Source organism: Lutra lutra, chromosome 5, assembly GCF_902655055.1.
Source record: "Lutra lutra chromosome 5, mLutLut1.2, whole genome shotgun sequence".
In the NCBI taxonomy this organism is placed as follows: Eukaryota; Metazoa; Chordata; class Mammalia; order Carnivora; family Mustelidae; genus Lutra; species Lutra lutra.
The window spans coordinates 42,047,184-42,065,125 of NC_062282.1; the positions used below are offsets into that span (position 1 = coordinate 42,047,184).

The 17,942-nt window shown below is 41.0% G+C and overlaps 1 protein-coding gene across 6 annotated transcripts in view; it reads right to left on the reverse strand.

Annotated features, from left to right (window-relative positions):
* Nucleotides 1-12,922: 12,922 nt before the first annotated feature.
* CSNK1A1 (casein kinase 1 alpha 1) overlaps nt 12,923-17,942 on the reverse strand; it is a 45,993-nt gene continuing 40,973 nt past the window's right edge. For 2 of the 6 annotated variants that reach the window (XR_007127348.1, XR_007127351.1), the window contains 2 exons: nt 17,126-17,528; nt 14,412-16,123 (listed from right to left, as the gene is read on the reverse strand). Coding sequence is in view for 3 of the 6 variants with exons in the window: in XM_047729226.1 (XP_047585182.1) it covers nt 17,476-17,528 (53 nt within the window). In the remaining 3 variants the exon portion in view is untranslated. Of the gene's footprint in view, nt 13,796-14,411; nt 16,124-17,124; nt 17,563-17,942 lie in introns of those variants that run through there. The other 4 variants (XM_047729230.1, XM_047729227.1, XR_007127350.1 and 1 more) reach the window with 3 other exon arrangements.

The window sequence follows — 17,942 nt, forward strand, 5'->3', positions numbered from 1 at the left end:
TAAGCATCTACTACTCACGTGCCTTCCTCAAGCAGGAAGACTAAAGACAGAAATGAGAGTCCCGGCTCTCGGTCTGGTGAGGGAGGAATGTGTGGCTGAGTGATCACAGAAATACAAATGCAAACACAGGAAGGTGCTACGGTGAGGGCCCAGAGGGAGGGAGTGGTCGACTCTTCTGGTGGGACTGGTGAAACTCTAGAAACACTTGAACTGAACTCGTGGGCAGACTGGAGGAGAAAGTGGAAGGCATTTCTAGCACAGAGAAGTATACAAAGGCATGATGACACAGTGAGTCCTGGGGACTGCGAGTGTATCTGGAGGGCAGAGAGTCGGGATGGAGATTGGGGCTGAAGACAGAAGTCAAGGGATTAGCTGGGATAGGTTGGTGAAGCAGGAGACGGATCATGGAGTCTGGTCATTATCCTGAGAGGAGGGGGGAAAGGGACACATCCAGGAAGAATGAAGTCGAGAAAGGATTGGAGAGGTTAGACCCAAGGCAAGGAGGCTTGATCAGAGGCTACTGGTGTGGTTCGGATAAGAGATGATAAAGGCCCAACGATGGCAGAACCAGTAAGCACAGTGAGGAGTTGGACTTTGATAAAGAGTCAAGGATCCCTCTCAGGTGTTCAGCTTGGAAGTTTCCATTCCTCAAGAGAGAATTAATTATAGGAGGAAGAGCAGGTTTAGGGAAGCAAAAGAGTAGACTCATGTGGAGACAAAGTGAGTCATGACGCTCAGCTAACCATTGTGAGGGCCTTGGAGCTCCAGTGGCACAGCAGTCAGAGCTGAGAATTTCTCACACGCTGTGCGTGGCTAATCACCGGGCACTCCATGTAACCAAAGCAACAAGCCACCTCCAGTGTGGGCTCCAAAGTCAGCTTTTAACCGGATTCAAACAAGTGTTAAAGTCAACCTCCATGAATTTGGGGGAAGCAGAAGAGATGGCAGGTTCTGAAGCAAGAGGCAAGCGTAAGAAACTACTTCAGCTTCGGAGTCTTCTTGAAGGATCAGCACAGTTTGGAGGAAGAAAAAGCATTTAAGTTGTCAGATTTAGGTAGGCCTGCAACACTGACCTTTTGAAAGCATTTTTTTTTAAATATTTTAAAAAATATTTTTATTTATTTATTTGACTGAGATCACAAGTAGACAGAGGAGATAGGCAGAGAGAGAGGAGGAAGCAGGCTCCCCGCCGAGCAGAGAGCCTGATGTGGGGCTCGATCCCAGGACCCCGGGACCACGACCCGAGCCAAAGGTGGAGGTTTTAACCCACTGAGCCACCCAGGTGCCCCGGAAAGCATGTTTAAACACAGTGCAACACACACACACACACACACACACACACACACACACACAACCTCGAGCAAGTATTGATAAAAATCCCTTTTATAGTTAGGGATAGAATTACAATTCTGTTTTCTAAGAGGCTGAAATTGGGGAGCTTTTGCTGATCTCCTTTGGGGGTAGTACTGATTGATGGGAGAGACATTTAAAGCTTTGATTTTCAACATGTAGACAGGGCACCTGGCTGGCTTAGTTGGTAGAGCATGGGACTCTTGATCTTGGGGTTGTGGGTTCAAGTCCCATGTTGGGCATAGCGCTCACTTAGGAAAAAATACATAAAATCAGCATATAGACAAACAAGTTTTTTTTTTTTTTAAGATTTTATTTATTTATTTGATGGAGACAGAGACCACAAGCAGGCAGAGAGAGAGGAGGAAGCAGGCTCCCTGCTGAGCAGAGAGCCCGATGCGGGGCTCGATCCCAGGACCCTGAGATCATGACCTGAGCTGAAGGCAGAGGCTTAACCACTGAGCCACCCAGGCGCCCCCCAACAAGTTATTTTTTAATGGCTATTATTATTTGCATAGGTTCAAGATAGATGTGGTCCGGCAACAGATCTTTAAAAAGAGATAATTCAGGATTTTAATTGAGCGACCCCACATCCAATGAACCAACAGCATACCATTGCCGAGAGAAAGCTAATATGACCCTGGTCTACGTTAATATTCTACAGCAGTTTTCCTGGTCACCTTCTTGGGCTAGACTCTCTGAACACAAAGGAAAAAAAAAAAAATTATGGCTTCTATCCTAAAAGAAACTCCTCTTCCGGCAGGGCAGATACACACTCTCTCCTTTCGTATTTCTATGCCAACTTATCCCCCCCCCCCCCCCCACAAAGGTCAGACAACTGTTGGTCATTTATGGGAGAGTTGCAACGCTAAACCCTCTGCAGACAGCAGATTATTTCTTGCTGTGTTTATAGACTTCCTAGCAACGGGGACCGCATGCTTGTTTTCCTATGTGACAAGCCCTGAAAGAGGCAAGGAGTCTGTGCCAGAGAGCCGTGGGAGTTTACTGGCTCCGTGGGAGTTTACTGGCTCTGGGCTCTGCCTTCCTGGAAAACCTAGCCTGGATACCTGAGGGTAGGAACAGCCAGAGGCCGTTTCTGACACATCCAACTTCCTCCACAACAGTACTTGCAAACAATGGGACCAAGAAAATTAAGAGCTACCTAAACACCTATCTTCTCCCCTACATTTGTAAGTCTCCTTTGCAGATGGAGTGGGCCTGCCTAGTTCTGACCAATGGTTGATGGAAAAAAAAAAATACACGTCACTCCCTTTGACCCCATTCACTGTTGACGCATCTCTAGCATCTTTCCCTGCTGCGTCAGCCTGGAAGGCGGAGATGTATTTCTCCTTAATGTGAGAGATACATCTTGCATAAATCCGTTATTCTCAAGGTTGGCCATTGCAACAATTAGCATGAGGTCTCTTGACGAATATAAACCAGGCAGCTTCCTTCTTGACCTCTCCATATGGCACTGCTGTCTTTCAGGATGCCCTTGTGACGACTCCTGTTCTTCCTGGGTAGTTCATTACCCATTACCTTTGTATGCCCCTGGGGCTGTGTGTTCAACACTCTTCACATACAGATCAAAATGGGATCTGGAAAAACTCACCTAGTCCTGGGATTTCAACTATCACTATAGTCTCTATGTCGACAACTTCCGAATCTACATCTCTGGCTTGGGGTATTTCTGACCCTATGCCTTAAAGTTATGCAAAATGTGGGGCTTCATGGATAACGGGTTTTGATAGAAAATGAAGTCCTGTTAAGATGTAGAACTCAGGTTTCCCCTCTAAAAGTCTGCAACGTAAACGGATTTTATGTCAATCATTCAAGAAGTAATTTTAACTCAAGTTCTGAGGGTTACAAACTAGGACAAAGAAACGTGATGAGCTTTGTAATCTGGAACCTGTTGTAGATAAACAGGAAAGTCCTGAGCAAGGTTTTCCAATTTCCATTCACAGCTCATTCCTAGCTACCAACACTCCACCAAATGTGGAGTTGGGAAGAGACGCACACAACTTCAGTTTTCCCTTGTCTGGGGCAAATCTCTATACCTACATGGTGTTTCTGACTTCACTCCATGTTCATAGCCACCGGCAGGGTGACATTCTAGGAGTTACTCCCTTTTTATAGGTAAGGAAACAAATCATACATCTTACACCCAGATGCCTTTTCAGGTTCCCTCTGCTTCCCATTTGGTCTCGTTCTCCTTTGCCAGTGCTGCTCAAACTTTAGTGAGCATGAGAATCACTTGAGGGGGTCTTCTTAACAGACTGCTGGGCTCCATCCTGAGTTTGATTCAGTAGGTCTGGAGCAGGGCCTGAGAATTTGTATTCTTTTTTTTTTTTTTTTTTTTTTTTTTAATTTTATTTATTTGAGAGAGCGAGCGAGCATGAGAAGGGGAAGGGTCAGAGGGAGAAGCAGACTCCCTGCCAAGCAGGCAGCCTGAAGCAGGACTCCATCCCGGGACTCCAGGATCATGACCTGAGCTGAAGACAGTCGCTTAACCAACTGAGCCACCCAGGCGCCCGAGATTTTGTATTTCTAACAAGTTCCCACATGCTGCTATTGGTCCCCGGAACTATACTTAACGACAATCACTGTCCTGTGCCTGGGGTAGCAGTTTAGTGGCAAAAAGTTTCCAGCCAGATTCTTTCCTAGACCAGCCGCTAATCAGCTCTGTGACCTTGAACAGGGCTTTATTCCAAAGGAAGCTCACAGCTTCAGGCTTCAATGATCTTGCTTACTTTCCATTTACTGTTATTCTGTTACCATTCCATATATAGTGTTTGGAGACAAAAAACCAGAGCATTGGGTATCTCCAGATTTTGCAAGCAGCAAAAATCCTGGTGACAAGACACATTCAGAGTAAAGCTAATGTATGATATTGTCCTTCCTGACGTTATAGCACAGCATGTTTTCCTCTAAAGACAGACATTGAAGATAGACAAATGGCACTTAAAATGACACTGAATACATTTATCCCACTAGGGCAGATTACCAGCCTTAAAACCCAACAAAAGACTTGCTTCAGTATGTAACAGGACCCAAGGACTTCTAATCACCACCACCAATTTAGGAGGTAATTGAAGCAACTCTTAGCACCCTGAGCATGACGTTGTAGACAGGCGTGGGACTGGGTGCAAGGGGATCAGGATATTCTGCTGTCTGCTCCGAGAACTACCTTAACCCCACCCCCACCTACCCCTGCCCAACACCGTTCCTGAAACCTCAGGTTACGCTTGCTGCTTCATTTCCCAGCACCTTGTCACCCTCCTCTGCCCCTACCACACGAGGTCATTTTCTCTCATTATTCCTGTGCTCAGATGTCCTCCTTGACTGCAAGGACTTGTACTCCAGTGAGACTGCCTTTACTTCTGAATTATTTCAACTTTTTGTAAAATCCTCTGTACAGCTTATGTATTATCAGGTAACCTCATTGTAAGAGATGCAAACCTCTAGCAGGCACACGGCCTGAACCACTCATCTGGGTCTGTACTAAAGGGCTGGGTGTTCAGCCAGACTAAATTATTCATGTGGGGGTGTTTTGCTGCCATACCTCCACGTTTATTCTCAAAGTGAGGAGTCTCCTGTGCTTGATGAAATCTTACTCATCCTTCAAAATGCAATTCAGAGATTATCTCCTCTGACTTCCATCTGCTTCACTGGTGCGCACTCGTTCTGGCAACAGAATCTCATGTGAACGGTCTCCTACGAGCTGTCGCTCCTGAATTCGCAGGGAGTAGCCAATGCCTGGCACTTAAGGACTCAGTAAATGCTCTTTAACTGCTGATCTATTTGTGAATAAAATTAATCCCTATTGCTATTTGTGCACAACTTGCACTTTTGTAAAAAGTGCACTTAAAAAACCCCCATATATGGTTGTTATATAAAATTTAAGATAAAGCAGCAGCAGCTTACACTTTCCTCATCATTTTGCAAGGGGCAGGCTGGCCAAAACGTCAAAAATAGTCCAAGAGTATTTTCATGTGGGCGCCTGGGTGGCTCAGATGGTTAAGCATCTATCTGCCTTCGGCTCAGGTCATGATTTCGGGGCCCTAGGATCGAGTCCTCTATCGGGCTCCCCGCTCAGCAGGGAGCCTGCTTCTCCCTCTGCCTCTCATGAAAAAATAAAATCTTTAAAAAAATGTTTTCATGTTTTTTGGTCTTTATACTCACACTTGCACATGAGCACTCGAGTGCATGCGCACACACACACGCACACCCCTCATCTAGAGGCTAACTTACTGGTTTTCCTGTGCTTCGAAACCTGGACTAAAACATTACACTCTTTATGGAGTTGCATGTTACCACAGTGCAAACCAGTTTTGCAATTAATAAAAAATATTTACTTAGCAACTGTTGAGAGCAGTTTCTAAAAATAGCCCCTCCCCCCTTTCTTCCAATCCTAAATATCTAATGTGGTACTTTATCACCACTAAGATTTGTGCCACTGTCCACTGGCAGAGAACCAATGTATGGCTGCCTGACATCCCACAGAAATGGTTTCCAATGGTTATTCAAACTATTTACTTCTCTCTCAGTAACACTTCAGAATTAATATGGTAATATTGAGAAAGGGCTACATTTTTTCTACTTAAGACATTATCCTCTACGTCATCATCAGGGCTATAAAAGTACTACAGAACTGGGGGGAGAAGACCCTTTTCAGTGACAGTGAATGTACTAGTGTTACCTTTTTAGATTTTGACAGATCACAAGTAGGCAGAGAGGCAGGCAGAGAGAGGGGGAAGCAGGCTCCCTGCTGAGTAGAGCCCGATGATGCAGGGCTCGAACCCAGGACCCTGAGATCATGACCTGATCCGAGGCAGAGGCTTAACCCCTTGAGCCACCCAGGTGCCCCTAATGTACCAGTATTATTAGGATAACCTGCACAAACCAGGTTATGTGAAAATGCTCCAAAAATGTGCAGGTAATAGCGACAACCCCAAGGAAAAATAATTTCCTGTTTCTCTAGCAGAATGCAATTTTATTAATGCATTCCACTCTCGACTAGACATGGAGAGCCTATCTTACACTATCCAACACTGATACCTAATTTTAAATTTTAATCGTTTTAAGGTGATTTCAAAAAATCAATTTCAATTTTTAGTTAAGACTGGAGAGTAGCACAATTGACAGATACGTTCTTCTTGCTATCACTAGCATGCAGATGAGGTACTTGGTGGTAGCTAGGTAAAAGCTGGTTGATAAATGCGCTGATGGCCAGTGCCACCAGGGGAAGCAAATTCTTTCTGGCCTGGGTTCTAGTCTTGGTTTTGGCAATTTCCACGCATCTGTACATCTTCTGGGGCTTCACTTCTACCAACTTATCTGTAAGAGACTGAAGAAAACAAGAGCTAGTACTTGGTCCTCAATGCCCACTCTACTAACATTCCAAGTTGAGAGAGGACTTAATGAAAACCTTTGATGACACTGTCTTGGACTTTTTAAACTCCTAAGTTGCCATCCTATTTGATGTTACTTTAAAGACACATAGACAACATAGATCATTCTAAAGGGGGAAGTTCTTGTTTGAAAATCCAGGAGAATGGAAGTAACCCCCCTGCAGCCCTGGGCTTCAGGATCCACACAAGTAAAAGGGAGACAGGACTCACCTTGTTGGGAAGTTGTGACAATTAGGCAAATTAATACATGTAACACGCCTGGCATAAAGCATTCAATAAATGGTTAATATTAGCAACCTCTGGTTCTCGAATGGTGATAAAATTTCAAAAGGAAAGGACACCAGGTCTAACCATATAAAAACTAAAGGAAATCAGGTTTCGGTTCTGGCTCTGTAAAACTTAACAGATGCCACATCCTGACTAATCCTTTTCTCAATTAAAAAAAAAAATTATTTGCCAGAGAGAGAGGATACAAGCGAAGGGTGCAGCAGGCAGAGGGAGAAGCAGGCTTCCTGCTGGTGGGGCACTCGATCCCAGGACTCGGATCACAACCCCAGCCAAAGGCAGACACCTGAGCCACCCAAGCATCCCTTCTCAATTCTTTTCTAATGCGAGGAATAGTAACTGTTCCATGATGTCAGAACGATGAAGTCGGATGATGCACAGAATTGTGACAGCTGTTAAGTTCTATATGGACTCAAATTCCTTAAATCTGCAAGACATTCTATGAAACTTAGTATTTCAATCTTTAAAATGGGATGATCACACCACCTTTCCAACTGAGTGTCCAGGTTAGGTATTCTTTTATAATGTCCCCTGGCAAGTAATGCGTTATTACTGCACGACAAGGTAGTATTTTTAGGACACTGTAAATGTCCTGCTCATCAAACCTGCGCTTTCTCCCTTTAGTAAAGTGACTTTTCAAATGCATTACTTTTCTTAGCTGATACTTTAAAAAAGTTTTCCCTTCTCCCCATTTTTATATGAATACAGAAATCATGGGTATTAGTGTTATATTGTAATCAAAACTTTCATAATCTACTTGATACACAGTTGGCCAGTAAGAGCCTTTTGAGAGGCTCCAGTGGTCTGACATGCACTCATCATTTTTTGAGAATTCTCTTTCTAGCACAACAGAATGTTCCAGGTTCATCTTGTATTTTCTCCACCCCAGCCCTAAAGCTAAACATTTCTCCAAGGAGCCATGGTTCCTTTCAGTATTTAGAAATGAAGAACTGGTGCTCAGATGTGCTCACTGCTACTGTCCTAGCACAGGTTCCAGGCCCTCAGTGAACACAGCTGGAAAACACACACAAAAGTCATTAAAGACAAAAGGGTGAGGGCCTGTTCCAAATTAAAAAACACTACAGACAAAACTAAGTACAATCAATGGCACCTGTGTTCTGCCCTGGACAATTTGAAGTATTACAAAAGGCACTTGGGATAACTGATGGAACAGGCTGGACTAGAAAACTGGGTCAATCTTAAAATGTTCTATTTTGATAACTACCATGGTTAGTATGAGCATTTCTATATATTTTTTTAAGATTTTATTTATTTGACAGAGAGAGAGATACCACAAGTAGGCAGAAAGGCAGGCAGAGAGAGGTGGAAGCAGGCTCCCTGCTGAGCAGAGAGCCTGACAAGGAACTCGATCCCAGGGACCTGAGATCATGACCTGAGCTGAAGGCTCAACTCACTGAGCCACCCAGGTGCCCCACGCATCTCTATTCTTACAAAAACCTACATTAAAATATTAGGTACAGGGGCACCTCGGTGACTCAATCATTTAAGCATCTGACTTGATTCCAGGTCAGGTTGTGATCTCGGGTTGTGAGATGGAGCCCCGCAGCCGGCTCTGCAGCATCTTGCTCCACGCCAGGCATCATGCATGCTTAGAACGCCCTCTCCTCCCTCCCGCTCTGCGCCACAGCCTCGCGCTCCCTCCCAGAAGCCCCCCCACAACCCGGTTTTAAGAAATGAAGTGTTAAAGCGCATGTTTGAAGAGAAGACGCACACACAATAAAGGGGCACAATGTAAACAACATAAACAATGTTGAGCACAAAGGAGAAACCACGGTACTATTCTTGTAATTTCAGTCAACTCTATGCCCAACCTGAGTCTTGAACTCACACCATTGAGATCCCTCTTGATCTCATGCCACTGCATGCTCTAAGGACCAAGCCAGCCAGGTGCCCTTTAAATGATACCAAAGTAACAAAAATAAAAAGTTTAAGAAGCACCTTGCAGACTAAAGGCCTACAGAAAACACAGACTATTTCTGCAGGTACTGACTCAGTTCATGGAGGTGACCTAGTTCTGGCCTTGTTAATGTTTGAACCATGGTATTTCATGGGTAGCTGTGCAAGTCATGCTTTTATCAATGAAAAGGAACAAAAATTTTCTTAATTCAAGAATAAAGCTACATGTATTAACTTTTGTAAAGCCTTACACCCAACATGGACTTAAACTCACAATCTGGAGATCAAGAGCCACATGCTCTACCCACTGAGCCACCCAGGTGCCCCAGTGGCACAGTTGGTTAAACATCCTACTCCTGGGTTTCAGCTCAGATCCTGATCTCAGCGTCATGAGACTGAGTGTAGCATTTTGCTCCACGTTCAACCAGTCTGCTTAATACTCTCCCCCCCCCCCCAGTCTAAAATAAATCAATCTTTAATGGCAAAGAAATGTATATATAAAACATCTATATTTTGTTACAGACAAAAGTGTCTTTGGGGAACCAGTAACTGAAAGTAGTTTCATACAGCTGCTAAATTTCATCCTAATATGGAATCTCTCCCCACTTCTTCCAAATAAGATACTATATTGGGAGAACTTGAGATTTGGACCTGAACCATAAATTTCTCTAAAGTCTCCTTCAGTATTTTCATCATTTTGACAGAATAGGGTATAACCTACAGATTCCACACTATCCTTTTTCACTACCAATCCTCCCCCGCTGTTCTTGTCTATACTAAAATGAACTATAAAGGGCTCTTTACATGGAATCTCAATAGGTTGGTTTCCTACTCGCAGGTTTTCCATGCCCTTTTGCTTTCACAAATAGCCCGTCTCTAGGCTAGAGCTTAATCACAACCTCCACTTGACTCCTCAGAGTACTTTGTGATCCTTCCCAAGAGCACTTGAATTGTACCCATCCCCTTCCAGTCCTGCAGCTGTTCTCTACCTTCCATAGTCCCATCTTTCAGATTTTTCGTTTGCTCCTCCCCACTCATCTATCAGCTCCCACATCTGTCTACACTTCTACTTTCAACTATAACTCTTGCATACTCTGGTTGGCCTCCCCACTATGAAGGACATAAATCTCATTTACTGGTCACTTAAACACTTCGTCCATCTCCACCTAACTGTTCTCTCCATTCAGAAGTCACTTAGGGAGCCAGGAGCTCTGGCTCAGGTCTTCCGTGGTACTGACACCAAGGAACTGCTCCTAGTACTTAAAACCATCACCATTACAAATGTGTCTTCCTAATTTTTGATCCAGATAGGTGTACACAGTAGCCAATAGTAGCAGTTCCTCAAGAAACTCCGAGGGATCTGGTTTGGTAAAGGTAAAAGGTAGAAGCAATCAGTTCACCCTGCCAGGCTGATAAAGGGCAGAGACCAAACAACTGAACAAAGTATGAATATCCAGGTCTCTACAGCTTTGGCAAGTTTTCCTTCTCATCATCAAATTCTAGTTACTGTGGGTCCACAGCCTCAGCAAGACACAATGCCATTCGACCACAACTTGAAACATGCATCAGACAGCTAAGTCTAAGAGCTCTCCTATTGCTCAACATTTTCAGCACTTTTGCCTACGTCCTCAACACTTGTCTAACAAGCCATTTCAGAAAACCAAGTCATTTTACTTCAACAGTGTACTGTTTGGTAATACACAGCCTGATTAGATCACCTTACTCGCGACTCATTACCATCTTTGGCCATTTCAAAAAAATAAATACACAAGCCAACTCTGTCAAGGTATAGTCTCTGTCTCACTTTAAAGGGGACAGCGTATCTGAGCTAAATGGGACACTCTGCTATACCTCATACAGACCTACTCACATTTTGATCAAATTATCCAAATAAAAACTAAGAGAAAATCTAAAATGTTGCTACATACCCATTTGCTCAGGAGAGCCTATAGCAGACTACTGAATTTTCAGGAGCTGGGAGTCTAAGGCACCCTTCTTAGAAGTCCAACAGTTCATTCTACTCAAGGTGAAAGAACCCATTCTCTATTTCAGCCAATGTTAGGGAACACTAGCTTATTGTCTTGGGTTCTAAATCTTGTTATTCTTATTACAATAGAATTCAGTTTATAATCATTACAGTATTCTCTGCTTGAAACATTTTAATAGTGTTGCAAGGACTAGTAGAAATAGGAAAATCTCTTGCTATTTGTTGATGGAAAAAGTTAACACAAACCTCCAAAATGTCATTTGTAGGCCATAGGAGCATGAGCACAACCATATGGGAGGAGATAACCAGTCTCTCCCTTCATATATATTCTTTTTTATTTTCTTGTTATACCTTCCCAAAACAGAGACATTCAACAGTAGTTAGAGAATGGCCATCTCCCAACATTTAAAAAAAACTGCACCCCCCAATGGGTGAACAAAGTAGAGTGGTAACCTAGAGTTCAGCTGGGTAAGCCACTGCGGAGCCTTAAGTGGTGAGGTCTTCCAATTTCAGAGTGATGTGTCTTCAACTTGTATCATATTAGTGGAAAAACATAATTTAATTTTGGTGAAATGAGATTCATCTCCCGACAGGATTAGTAACAGCATTCACTGAATTTCACATTCTTCTTTTGTGAACTGTGAAGAAAATGAATGGTAGCTAGAAGATCAATGGGATTCCAGCTCCAGCTGCAGGTGGAATGAAGATATACCAGGACAAAAACACCTATATTTTGATTTACAAAGCTAACAGCAGTTTTAAATCTGCAACTTAATTACAGACCAACTACACCACAACCTTTTCAAATGGCAAAAATACAAAAAAGTTAAGTGTTACAAAAATATTTCAGAAAAAGTGCATAGTCTAAGTGCATAGTAAATAAAAGCACTGAAAAATATCTTGCTAGAGGGAGTTCAGCTTGGAAAAGTTATTACCAAAGCTAAACATTTTTATTTTACACAAACTATACTCAAAAATAGCTTTATGAGACTGATTTCTGGCTAAAAGTATCAAAGGGTTTATTAGTCAAGAAACAAATACCTTAACTGACACAGGTGGATAGAAAAGAAACAAGTAAGCTGCCTACCCCAAAAGTTCGCACTCATTAAGATTTCTGCAGTGTGATGGTGCTAACAGATCCTTTAATAGCAGAATGTGGTAATCATGGGATTAATTATTGCTAAAGTAGTTTTAAAAGAGAAAAAATAAAACTTAAACCTGACACAATCTGACCAAACATGTGTCAATGTACAGTTTCAAGGTACCTACATTTACACAACAGGCTTCTGGCAGCCATTTTCAGACAAAGGTTCTTTTAATTTATCTTGACATGCTATAAATGAATAAATTACACTATTTAAAGAATTACTGTCAATAAGTTTTTCTTTCTCTTGTGTCAGAGAGAGGCAAGAAAAGAGTGCATTTAAGATTGAGAGGAAGCGCAGATAACTGAGGGAAAAGAACAGGGGCTCAGGGAGGGTCAGCAATCACATGAACCTCACCCGGTGGGATGCTCTCCAAAGTTAAGAATCTGCTCAACTCCAATTAACACGGAATTTAAAGAAAAACTATAAAATGGTAGTTAAACCCTTTAACGCTTTCATTCTTACTCAAAATCAGTCCAGCTGTGTAGTCTGAGGCTGCAGGAGTTAACACCACCAAGCCCTGGCCACTGCAGCACTAGGTACTGTGCCTGCAAGTCACTAAAAAAAGAAAAATGGAAGAATGCCTTTCCCCTTCAGACGGGGGGGGGGGGGGGGGGGGGGGGGAGTTAAATTAAAAAAAAAAAATCTAAGGATTAAAAAAAAAAAATCTAAGGAAAAGTTATTAACACTAAATCTAAAATGATTTGCAAAGGAATAGTATGTAACAAATGGCTTGAAGTAGTCTATTAAAAAACTGGGGAGATTCTGATTTCATAATGAGTCAGCAAGGCATTTTTGTTAAAAAAAATCTCATTTCCTTACAGAAACAGTTTTTAGTTTTTAATGAACTTGTAAACAAAAAATGCTCCCATTTCAAAATAAAAACAAAATCCCAGATCATATAGATGTTTACAGTGATTACATTTATCTAAGCAACATACATACATGTTCAGTTGTAAGATGTTAACTAAATTTGTGACAAATATGCTTTTTTTTTTTTTTTAATACCAAGAACATTATAGAGTTAATGCAGAGTCCTAAGGATAATCTAGTAGTCACTAAGTTTTTCTTAAGTCTTCACTTTAGATGCTGTTATTTCTAGCACGGGTAAGCAGGCAGAGTCTTTCGTATGGTCAAACACTGGAATCTTTGGTTGCTACCATATCAGCTGGCTTGCAAACAAGAAGCCAACCATTTTAAGAATGTTTTAAGTGAACAACTTGCAAACCCCAGGGATGGATAAACCCTAAGAATGCACAATTGTGAGCATTTACAACCATCACAACTGTGGCTGAAGACTGTTCATGCCGTTCTTCTGAAATGAGATCTCAAAGCAGTATAGTTCAAAATAAAAGATTTTAACAAAAAAATTGGCATATGCACAATTTCTCCACCAATTTGTGTGTGTCAACCATTTAGTTAACTTTTCCACTTGAAAAAATGCAATAGAAAACTGGACACCATGTTTCACTATCTCAGTTAATATTCACAATTACAGCGGCTACAACTCGGGACACGGCATCACCAATGCTGCCCAGAGCCAGTTTATACTGAAATTAAGTTCTTTACACCAAGTAAATGGTTGTTCACAACCACTGGCTAGTGTACATATGAACTAAAATTCCTAGATTTGGGGAGAAACAAATGCTGCTCCGATCATCTGCTCTGCTTCTTCTGTTCCTCAATTCATGCTTAGAAACCTGTTTAAAAAAAAAAAAAAAAATCAAAACAGAAAAAACAATGTTAAAATTCCAAGTTAAAAAATATATATATTTTAAAAACTACACCCAAAATTGGGAAATTGGGTGAAACTGAGCTAATAATTATTTTAGAGGGGTGACTCATGTTACAATCTCATCTATTTGAAGATGACTAGAGCTCAATTTTTTAAAACAACAAAAAGCCCTTTTCTGTTCTGGATGCCTTTAGGTAGGAGGGGTACAGAGTCAGTCTTCCCAGTTAGCATATAATTCTCAAGCTAGAGAATTACTGGTGATTTCAATGAACTTGTTTTGTTTACTTCCATTATTTCTAGTACCTATGTGTTTAAGTATCAAATGAATGAAAAATAGATAGCTTTGCCTTAAAACTAGAAAGTATGTAATGTTTTAATCGTACTATGTGCAAGAAAGAAACTTTCTGCACATTGTTTCTGATACAAGTAAGCAACAGTAAGGTTTAATAACAAATATACTCAACAAATAACCGAATCATTCCATGGAACACAATCCTGGTAAGTGTGTGACTTTTATACAGAAACCTTGTACCTTTCAAAATTCTTTGCTTTGATCAATCACATTACAAAGGTGAGGTTTTGCCCCGGTTTGAAAATATAAACAAATAAGGCCTTGGGGCGGGGGTGGGGGGATGGTGTGTCTTTATTTACTAAAGCCTTCCCACCCTATAAACAGATACCCTCCTCCCACACAATTAGACTCTGAGACTTCCACCTCCAAGGAGGTTTGAATAGAAAAACAGCTTCAGGTAATAGCTCCATATTCCATCTGTGGCTAAAGACTACTAGAGGAAATGCTGATCTCTATTACCTACAAGTTCCATCTATGGCTAAAGGCAGAAAGGAAATATGCCCACTTCTCACCAACTTCAAAATCCCATCAGTACCACCTCTCTTGTAAGAGCCATCCTTCTAGGTGTCTGTACCCCTTGGTGCACCCTCCCCCCGCAAACTCTTACAGCTGCCTCATTACTGCTCCTTGTAGCTCACTTTGATCTCTCAGTTCTTCAGCACTGACACCATGTTTTTGTAAATCAGTAACCTCCCCCCTTTTTTGTGCTTTTCAAGCATTTGTTGGACCATCTCCAACAGGCTTTGTGGGATAAATAAAAATACTATGCTTCTATAATTTACTTTGCATGAATGTAGGCCCCTCTCTTCCAAAATAACATCAGACATTATATACCATTTCTTGGTTAATACTGTCTGACCTGGTAACTTAAGTTTTTCCATTTGAGGGCAGAAAGTCCTCTTCATCCACTTAAAAATATATTGGGCTAAAGACCTGAGGACAAGCAAGTATCAAAACACTTCTTTCTCTCTCCACATTAACTAATGGGAGTTGGTACAAAACAGACCTTTGTTGCCTGCCCAAGTACTAAATTCATAAAGCAAATGCCAAAAATGAAAAACAGTGAAACTTTCTAAAAATGTACTTTGCCACAAGGAGTATTATCTATTTATCACTAAAAAGAAGTACCAAGGTAAGCATAAAAAGAGAACCCTGTCAAACCAAACCTGAATTAAATTTTAAAATAAGACCATATTCTGTAACCTAATGCCAATGTTAGAATACTATAAAGCAGATTAAAACTATGAATTAGCTAAAGAGAAATGACCCTTACCCACATGAGCATTTAAGTCCCGCAATTATTCTTAAATATGGTTAACGAAAAATGTTTACGCAACTATGAAAATGATTTATCATAGCTATGCAATTACATTACATTGAGCAATTTAATTACTATGTTGAATATCCAAACAGCTTCAAAATAGAAACCACTGTCACTAAAAAGAAGGCTTAAATTATATTGTCAGTCAAAATATTAGAAAACTCTCATCTTTAATAGGGATAAAAATTATATCTAGATAAGAATTGTACTGTTCATCTTTTAATCTGATATTTTAGAGATTCCTGGGTCAATTAATGATTACAATTGCTTAGGGGATAAGATAAAGGCTAGCCTAAAAATATTCCCGGTAGAAGAAAGCAGTCAAACGCAGATTTAACTCTTCAGATTGGTCAATAGTAGGATACTCCACCCAGGGATCAATGTTTCTCCAGTGAACTGTCCTAAGATGTTACTGAAGTTTAAGAAAAATCTCAATGGGAGCATTCAGCGGGTATTCAACATTTAATCTTCAAGTGCTGGTATTCTTTTTCCCAGTGTGCGTGAGTCCTTGGTTTTTATCTTGTGGTTTAGGTGGTCTCTCCTGGCTTCTGGCTTCTAAAAGTCCCAAAACCCATCTTCACTGCAACAACAGTTACAATAAGGAATGGATCCCTCTGTTCCTTTAAAAAAAAAAAAAAAAAAAAAAAAAAAAGAGGAAAAAACAAAGTTAAAACAGAGTTGGATGATCATTGGGACCACTGAGTTAATAGCTACATTTAAGTTTCTTTTCAAATCTGCAAAAGGAAAAAAATGTTTGTATTTATTTCACTATGGAGATTCTCCCCTTCTAGCCCTTACTCCAAAATTTGAAGAGTATATATTGGCTTTTATTTGTGAATTCACTTCAGATGTCCCTGATTTTCTTTTCTTTTTTTTTTTTTTAAATAGAACCACAAACTAGTTCAAACAGCTATTTATGTAACAGTATGGCTTGGAAGTCTGTGATGGACCTTTGAAATTTCGGGATCCTTTCACAGCAGAAAACTATTTTTTCTAGAAAACAATTTTTTAAAAGGAGTCTGAAGACAAGATCCATTCTTAAAATGCAATGTCATTTATCAGTCAACTTTTCTACAACATGCCTGTGTGGGTTTTTTGGTTGCACAAAAATCAGAATCAGGCTTGGACAATTCTGAACCAGACTGGCACTATATAAACGTTAAAGAAGAAAAACAAACAACTACAGTAACTTTTCCTAACTAAACTAAAAATGTATTAAAAGTTGGGAAAGAGGGACGCCTGGGTGGCTCAGTTGGTTAAGCAGCTGCCTTCAGCTCAGGTCATGATCCCGGCGTCCTGGGATCGAGTCCCACATCGGGCTCCTTGCTCATCGGGGAGCCTGCTTCTCCCTCTGCCTCTGCCTGCCATTCTGTCTGCTTGTGCTTGCTCTCTCTCCCTCTCTCTCTCTGACAAATGAATAAATAAAATCTTTAAAAAAAAAAAAAAAAAGTTGGGAAAGATATAAGACAGATTTTACTTTTATCACTACAAATAAACAACTTAAGTATACAAATACACATTACCGCTAAAATGCATTAAAAAAAAAAAAAAACCAGACTAACGATCTGCTTTCTTTTGTCTTCCCTATTACAGAATTCTGAGGTTGTTGAATTTTAAAATACCTGTTACAACTGACTCCTTCCCCAACTGGTAGATGGTCTGCATTCTACACCACTGAGTCATAGCAACACTGCACTCTTCTAGGTCTTCCAACTGTTGTGGTCTCCATCCAGACAATCTGACAAGTTGAAGTTTTTGATAGGTGCACCAAGCCTTGAAGATGCGGGCTTCAGATCGCCACAAATCAATTCTTGCACACTTCTCTTCACTTCCTGTTGGGTTACTGGGCTCTTTCCTCTCCAGTTGTACTGTCCACAGTGAAAAAAGCTGACAAAAATTTCAGCACGCAGACATAGCTCCCTGGCACTTCTTTAGACTGAGTGTATTCAGAGAAGGTCAGTTTCCAGATATTTCAAGGTCTTCCCCTGTGATTTGGGTTACGCTGCTGAGTGACCAGCCACGTTCCTAGCAGCAATTGGTGAAGTCAGAAAAAGTTAAGCTAGAGATAAATGGTAGGTGAATCCCAGTTAATACTGGAAGGCAATTCAAGGAAGACCACGGACATGGGAGGAAAATGTGATGGAAAAATATGGAAGACCACGGACATGGTAGGAAAATGTGATGGAAAAATACTCCTATCTTCTATCAGCAATCTGACATCCATCTATATTATGATAAAACTACACATGATATCAATGGTTGGAGCAGTGAACAGATGGATTAAGATGATGAGAAAAGAAATGTGAGGAACCAACTTGGCTTCACTACCTTCCGAAATTCTCCCCATCTCTGACCTCAACTAAAGAAATGGTGGATTTAACTGGATTCTGAATGTTCTAAAAATATTTCCTTTTCCTTTAGTACTTCTTAATGTCTTGA